Consider the following 8,623-nt stretch of genomic DNA (forward strand, 5'->3'; position numbering starts at 1 on the left):
TGTGATTTAAAAAAAAAAAAAAACAGATCAAAAGGATTAATAATGCAGGTTTATTTTCACAGCATTCACATCATCAGACGCACCTTGACGAAATACAGCGGTCTCGGCGAGCTCTTCTGCTGCGGGCCGAACTCTTTGAGAACGCGGTGAATGTCCTGCCAGCCCCAGACGGTGGAGCCCATGGGCCCCGGGGCCTCTCGCACACACACGCTTAGCACGTTCTGCAGGAGCCGCACGCCGCTCTGGAAAATCTGCGTACACACAGACACAGACACACAGAAACACACACACAGACAGACAGACAGACACAGACACAGACACAGACACACACACAGACTAGGGCCTGAGATGGAGACAGTGCCCTCCACTGGCCCTTAGACAGATGAGCTCTGCAAATAAACCAGATCAGATCAGTGGCCAGAATTACATCGTTTTTTTTTTTTTGTTATTTTAAAATGAACAGAAGATAAAATAAGAAACAAGCAAGCTTTGATTATTTGATCAAAAACAGTAAAAATTGTGAAATATTATTACAACTCTATGTGAATCTCTGTTAAACTGTAATTTATATCTATGATGCGCAGCTGTATTTTCAGCATCATTACTCCAGTCTTCAAGAAACATTTCTGATTATTATCAACGCCGAAAACAGTTGTGCTGCACGATATTTTTGTGGAAACCGTGATGCATTGTATTTTTTAGGATTCACTGATCAATAGCAAATAAGTAGAAACGTTACTTTTGTAACATTATAAATGTCACTTTTGATCAATTTAATGCATCCTTGATAAATAAAAGTAGTAATTAAAATGTAAAAAAATTACATTTGTTTATTTTTAACATATTTAAACACGGTAATAAATGCATAGAATAAATGGTAAATTTAAAAGTAAATATTATTTACAAAATAAAAACGTGCTTAATTGTTATGCAAACGATGTCACAATGCAACCAATCCTAATAATGCTAAAAACAGGATTATAATAATTTCTATTCAAATGTAATTTTGCTCAGGTTCTCGACAGGTGAGGCGAGTCACATGACGCACCTGAAGGCCATTTCCTGTAGTCTGAGCCACACTTCCCCTCTGTAGAAGCGCAGCGTGTGTTTCTGTCCCATGCTCTCGGTGACGTAGAACAGCGCTTTGACCAAACCCATCACGTAACCGCTCAACATCCAGCCCAGAAACTGCCCGCAGATCCACTCTCTGTAGCGGTGCTCACTCGCGCACTGACCTGCAGCACCAGCCAGGAGAGAGACGAGTTCAATCAAGACAACTAGTCACGATCATTAGATTATTTTACTTTCAGTGATACACTATTACAGTTTTTATTAGATAGCAGATTTCTCTTTTTTATATGTTCCATTTTCATTGTAAAGTTCAGTAACTTTGTTGTGTTTTTGTTATTTTTATTCTTTTTTTTTTAGATTAATTTTTAATTCTGTTTTAGTTAAGTTCTTCAATTATATTACAATTAAAATGACCCGATTAGTAAAAAATTATTTCAGTTTTATTTTAGTTTACTACAGTAACCTTGTATTTGTGAGACCATCTGATGGATATAATACCAGTGTTATTTTAGTATCACTGATATATTACTATAGTTTTATGAATATTTTGATTTTTTTTATTTATATTTTGTGTTTTATTTTAATTTGATTTAAAGTTTTAGTACATATTTCCTGTGTATTTTTGTCTGTTATTATTACTATTGTTTATTTTATATATTTCTCTTATATTTTATGTCTATATATTTTTTATTCACATTACTTTGTTATTTTAGCTCTTCAACTTAAATTAAAAATGAAAAATGTTTCCTTGGCAAGTAGCTGAAATAAAATAAGTTCCTTACATTTTTTTTTTACATTTTTAATTCAGTTTAACACTTTACTTGAAATAAAATAAATGTTTATTAGTATCAATGGTATATTATTATAGTTTTATTAATATTTTTAATATTAATTCATTTTAATTTCAGTTCAAAGTTTTATATGTTTCATTGTTTTTTTGTTTTTTTTTATACATTTTTATGTCAGTTTTAGCTATTTTAGAACTTCAACGACAACTAAACAAAAATGAAGAATGCTGCCTTAGAAAATAGCTCAAATAAAACAAGCTTAATGATTTTTTTATATAGTTTTTTTTTTCTTTTTGTGTTTATGTCAGTTATGATTTATTTTAAGTAATGTATTTTTATGTTAGTTTTAGTTAACTATACTAACCTTGTATTCGAGACCTGACCATCTGATGTTATTTTAGTATCATTGATATACTATTATAATTTTTGTTAATATTTTGAATTAGATGTTTTTATATTTTCTGCTTTCATTTTAATTTTAGTTCAGGATTTAGTCATTTTGTTTGCATTTTATTTTTTTTTATTTTTGCCATTACTATTTTTTTTTATTATAGTTATTAGATTTTTATTTTTAATTTATTTAGTTTTTGTTATTTTTGTACTTAAACATACAGTAAATGAAAATGAGAAATGTCGCCTTGGCAACTAGCTGAAATAAAATAGGTTTAATTTTTTATATTTTATATTATTTCAGTTAATTTAATTTAAGAATGACATTTTTATGGTTTTAGTTTTAATTAACGATATTAATACTAATATAAAAATAAAAATAAGAATTAAAAAACAATCCAATCTGCTTGGCTTTAAACAACCAAAGTTACGAAACGGAGAATAAAGGCATTAAAGACACACGTTTCTTGAGCCCCAGCCAATGGCAGGCCTTGACCTTCATCTTCCACACCAGCTGTACCAATGGGAGACGCTCAAACTTCCCAAGACGCAGGAAGTTCTTCACGTTGGACAGGAAGTGGAGCTGGTTTTCCTGGGATCCCCAGAGTTCCTCGGGAACAACGTATCGCAAACACTCCCTCACGAACAGATAAACCCTGTAAGGCGACAAGTGCGACTTCAGCAGCGACTCCATATCCTCCGTCTCTGGATTCACCGAGCACTTCCTGCGCAGGAAGAGAGCATACGGGCACTTCCTGTGCTGCCACAAGAGCCGAGCGAACAAGGGAACCATTGCGAAGAAACGCTTGGGAAGCTTCCTAAACTTGGCCTGTCCGTCAAACACGTTGGACTCCGATTGGAGGAAAATGATGCGCACGAGATCCGCCCCCTGCAGCCGTCTAGCCCCGCCCACACCTGCTTTCAGCTTCCTGTTTAGCAGGAAGCCCTTCAAGCCCCGCCCACCATAAAGCATACTCAAAACGCGGATGGAACAGCGCGATGGTCGCGGAGGAGGCTGATCCGCTGGTTTCCAGCTCCGCGATCCGTGACTTTCAGGGTTTCGCGCATTTAACGAACCATCGGTTTCGTCCATCGTAAGCCGTCGCTTCTTTACTACCGGACAATCTTCCCGTTTGTCGTCCACTTCCTCCTCTCTCGCTCTCTTTTTTTTCGAAACTATTTTCTTATCATCTCTCGCGACTTTCTTCCGCGCGACGCCGACGGGAGTCTTGCGCGTCACGCCGTACAATGTTTCAGTCGCGCCGTGGTCTAGGAAGAATCCGGACCAGGTGCACGGCAGCAGAAGATCGTACACGGGCTCGCCGCACACCTGCAGCAAACAGGACGGCGGGACGGTGGCAAAGATTGCGCAATCCTGCAGCAGGTATCGCGTGACTTCTGTTCCCAGACGCTGGTTGATCCGCTTCCACAGCTCGCTGGTGCTGATGGAGGCGGCCGTCTGCGAAACGTCGCCGTGGAAACGGAAGGGGTCCGAACAGGCCGCCACGTTGCTGCACTGATAGCCGAATCCCAGCACGTTCCTCAGTTTCTTCCGCTTGATGTGGTTTAGCGTGAACGCTAAAACCTCCGGCAGCGTGCTGAGCTGAAATCAAACATTGAACAAAATCTTACGACCATTTTTTATGTTAAAATATTTGTTTTCTTTTAACAATTTTTACTAAATTAGACCAAAACTAACATAGAACATTGTATAGAAACTATGTTTCTGCCACAGAATAAAAAACAAATTAAAATAAAAATATTAAAAAGTAATTGCAACTTTTTATCTCACAATTCGGACATTGTTCAAAGAAAGATATAAACACAGAATTCCGACTTTTTTTTCCTCTTGCAATTGAGTTTACATCTCACAATTCTGACTTTTTTCTCAAAATTTATATCTAAAATTGTGAGATAATTCTAAATCTGCCACGGAATTTTAAAAAAAAGGTAATTGTGACTTTTTAACTCACAATTCTATTTTTTCCTCGCAATTCCTCTCATAAAATCTCTTGATTATAAGTTTATATCTTGTAATTCTGAATATGTCTCTCAGAATTCTTTTTTTTTTTTTTTTTCCACCCCAGTAAAAAATAATAAATGTAAAAGCGACTTCGTAACTCACAATTCTGACTTTTTTATATAAATTTTAGGCTATATCTCACAATTCTGACTTTTTTTTTCCCTCAGAATTGTACGTTTATATATAGAACTTAAGGGAAAAAGTTACAATTGTGAGATAAAAATGCGCAATTAAAATTGTTATTCTGTCGCGGAAACAAGATTCCATAACTTTAGTAACTGCCTTTTTTTTTGTACAGCACTTTTCATATTACACATTGAAACAATGCAGCTTTAAAGAAAATAATGTTTATGCTTGTAATATCTTCATACTCTATAGTCACATTTAGCAGACAATAATATACCTACATTTTGCGACAATATAAAAAATGAAGACCTTAAGATTTGGTGTGTGTATATATATATATATATAACCACCCCGTGTACCCTAGCAACCACAGCATAGCAACACCTTAGGAACCACCCCGGGTAGCCTAGCAACCGCATAGCAACGGCATAGCAACCACCCTGGGTACCCTAGCAATGGCCTAGGTTGTACATACACATATATGTAGTTGTTTTTTTGGTGTTTGGCTTAGTGTTATGTTAGAATCATTATTGTACTCTTATACCTTTTGTTCTTTAATATTTTGAATTGTTTTTAGCTTTATTTTTTGTTTTTCTTTTAAATGTTAAGTTCTGAAATTTTGTTGTATGCATTTGTCATTTTTATTTAATCTCTTTATTTTTTAAATGTGTATAGGTAGTATTTATAAAGTTTTAGCTTTTAGTTTTGGATCTGTTTTTAGTTGTTTTAATACTACAATTACTACAATTGGTTGTCCTCATTTGTAAGTCGCTTTGGATAAAAGCGTCTGCTAAACGACTAAATAAATAAAATAAATAAATATATATAGTATAACTGGTTATTTCGGGAATTAGCCTAAATAATAATTTTCTAAGAACTTTATTTTTAGTTTTATTTTAACAACCATAAAATAATGTCAGGGACCAAAACCAAAAATTGTTAGGGACATTCAACAGGAAATGTGCAAGAAATTGATAATCTGATGAATGAACATACAAACTTTTCTGATGTGTTATTGACCAACAATTAGGCCTATCTTAACAGAAATGTTACATAATTATGATATATGTCATATCATACACGCTATACATGTACAGTAATACCATGGTACTCCGAGGTACGTAAAAGAATACCATGGTACCATAACATTACATTACGTCCATGTCAAATACTACAGTTCTTTTTGGCAGGTCTGTATGTTTTATGTTTCTGAGTAAGTTATGAAATATGAAGTAACGTTACGTATGAGACACTTGCGAATTAACGACGGTCAGCTATGGCAGATGTATACGCTATTTGTAAACAATGACAAAGCGATTTCGGTCAGGAGGACTGATATAGAGTGATGCAGAATATGATTGATGTAGAAATAATTTTACTCAAACAGGTGTGTGAGGTACCTGTGCGGGCTCGCGCAGCTGCTGCGGTGGCTCACGAGCGCATATGATCAGGCCTCCCGCGAGTTTTTGAAAACGCGCGCCGTCTTTTTCCTCAAGAAGAGCCGGTTTCCGTCCGTCCGAGAACACGAGTCCGTCTGCGAACTCCTCCAGAGTCTGAACGCGCGGATATAACGAGCGCAGGATCGCGAAAACATGTTTAAAGCCGCCCTCGGACGCGTCGCGTCGAGACATGCGTCCGTGTTTGCGTTTCCCGCTTCCGCGCGCTGCGTCTCCGCCAATCATTCGTCGGTCAGAAGACCCGGATGAAAAGACGCGCCAAAACGCATCTTTAAAGTCACACTATGTAATTTTTTTCCTCGAAATGGACAATTTTTCAATGAGCGAGTATATCATAAAACCATCTTCCAAACCGTACAGCCGTACCCTAAATTTATATCCTAAGCATAAAATAATTGTTTAGAGCTGTCGGGAGGGATTTCCCGGGAAACTGCATCCATCACAGCATATTTAAATCAAATTCGTGTAACGTTAATTTCATAATAATTAATTAATTTAATATATATTAATATTATTAAAACGTACTATGACATCATAGGTTTTGGATATAATGGTACTATAATAATTTATTGCAAAAGCGTTAGGTTGTAGGTGTTTGCTTTGCTATAGCTAGGTGTTTAAGGCATTGCTTAGGCCATTATCCACCTTTTTATTCTTCATGTAAAAATTTGTACATTTTTTACAATTTGTGTGTGTGTGTGTGTGTGTGTGTGTGTATGAGTGTGTGTGTGTGTGTGAGACTGTGAGTGTGTCTGTGTGTGTATGGTGTGTGTGTTTATATTAGTTATTTTAGTACATCAAGTGAAACTAAATGAAAATGAGAAAAGCTGTCTTGGCGGCTAGATGAAATTAAAACATTTATTTTATTTCAGGTAATCAAAATGTTTTTAATGTTTTTAATTTTAGTTTTAGTTAACTATAATAACCCTGGGTTGTATTTAAATATATTTCAGATATCACGTGGCAGATTCAACATTTAACAAACAATAAATACGGACATTTTATAAAATTCAACTTATTAACAATTTGGGTAGCACTTTACATTAAGGTCCCATCATAGTTAATACATTAACAATGAGAAACACATTTGTTACAGTATGTATGTATAATGTATATTTATTTACATATTAAAACATTCACATAGAAGACATTTATTTTAAATTGATTATTACTGACTTAAAAAAAAATAAAAACATTTAAAAAAGCTTACAGACTCTACATTTTGGATGTGTACAATTCATCTTGAATCCATCTAAAAACAGAATTATGTTGCTGAGTGTTCATTTCAGACCGATTTAAGACTGATATACATTTTTTATTCATGTTTACTATATTTTAAGCATTCCCGTATTCATTTATTAATCTTTGTTAACATCAGTTAATAAAAACATTCGTCTTTCTGGATCCATCTTCTAAAATAAGTTCTCCAAAGCTTGAAATATAATTTGTTCAATTGTAACTGCCAACATAACTCTGTTTTAAGGCAAGGCAAGTTTATTTATATAGCATATTTCATGCACAATGCTAATTCAAAGTGCTTTACATACAAAGAAGTAAAATCATCATAAAACGGGGTTCTTTCACCTTTTCCAAAGTAAAAGTCAAGCACTTTCAAAGTGCATTTTCAAGCTTTTCCAGCATTTTACAACTGTGGTAAATTAAAGCAGTAAGCCCCGTGAAGCTGTGGTTTACAGTGAATTTGTAACAGCTAAGGGGCGTTGTTAGACGCGAAGCAGAGTGCCTAAAACTCCTTTAGCTGTTATAAATCCACTGTAAACCACGGCTTCACGGGGCTTATTGCTTTTATAAAACGGTTATTCCGTATACGTAGTAAGGTTTCACAAAATAAAACAGAGCAAATAAAGTGTAATGATATTAATAAAAACAGTATTCTTCCACCAAACAATGTAGCTCCTCAGAAACAGTTGTGGTTGCTACAAAGTGGTTGCCGAGCAACACACAAACGTAAACAAAGGTGTATGTTACTTTGTAGAGTCATTTACAACAGCTTTGAACGTGGCTCAGCCAATCAGAATCAAGCACCGGAACTCTCGGCTTTATAATACGTTTACATACTTGAGTTCTCCACTTTAAATCAGCTGTTATTGTGCTATTAAAAACCACCTGGATTGCACATAACATTGCCTAATATAAATAGCCAACATACATTACATAAATTATACAATTAAAAGAATTAAAAATAAAATAATTTACAGCGTATCTGCAGGATTTTTTAAAATGAAATGTAAGGCTTTTTAAGACCTGCACAAATGAAATGAATACTGTATGAGTGGGGTAGGGCGATGTCTATGGTAACATGTTAATGACTCGTACAAAACAAAACAAACAAACATGATTTGCATGTTCAATAACAGTAGTTTTTTTATAAAGTTTTATATACTGATAAACCTCACATTTCAGCCTTTAAGCTATTTTAAGAAAAAGGGGTTATTCAAAAGTAGCTGTAAATTATCTTAATTTAAAACACACCCACACACACAAGTATAAATTGTTATCTTAATTTAAAAAGTTTAGTTTAATCGTCACATAGGCCTAAACCATATCACGGTTCTTTGTCTGTGCGTGCTCACGTTTTAAGACTTCTTCATACAAGCGCTAAGCAAACGTGTGTGATTTGTTATGATGCTCAACGCTGGGGATAAAACACGCATAAAAAAATCATATGGATTGTGAGCAGATCTAAACGAATGCTGCAAAACACTTTTTATTCTTTTTCACTTTAATCGCTTGTCTCAAAAGATTTTGTG

The 8,623-nt window shown here is 34.9% G+C and overlaps 1 protein-coding gene across 1 annotated transcript in view; it reads right to left on the reverse strand.

The window, feature by feature from the left end:
- The window catches only part of tert (telomerase reverse transcriptase), a 31,231-nt gene extending 25,147 nt beyond the window's left edge, over positions 1–6,084 (reverse strand). The window contains exons 1-5 of the mRNA XM_016448258.1: positions 5,799–6,084; positions 2,712–3,852; positions 1,049–1,235; positions 344–389; positions 70–311 (exon numbers count right to left, since the gene is read on the reverse strand). Of these exons, the coding sequence (XP_016303744.1) occupies positions 70–311; positions 344–389; positions 1,049–1,235; positions 2,712–3,852; positions 5,799–6,080 (1,898 nt within the window). The 5' untranslated portion in view covers positions 6,081–6,084. The remainder of the gene's footprint in view (positions 1–69; positions 312–343; positions 390–1,048; positions 1,236–2,711; positions 3,853–5,798) is intronic.
- Positions 6,085–8,623: the final 2,539 nt, after the last annotated feature.

The sequence above is a fragment of the Sinocyclocheilus anshuiensis genome, unplaced genomic scaffold (assembly GCF_001515605.1).
Source record: "Sinocyclocheilus anshuiensis isolate Anshui unplaced genomic scaffold, SAMN03320099.WGS_v1.1 scaffold876, whole genome shotgun sequence".
In the NCBI taxonomy this organism is placed as follows: Eukaryota; Metazoa; Chordata; class Actinopteri; order Cypriniformes; family Cyprinidae; genus Sinocyclocheilus; species Sinocyclocheilus anshuiensis.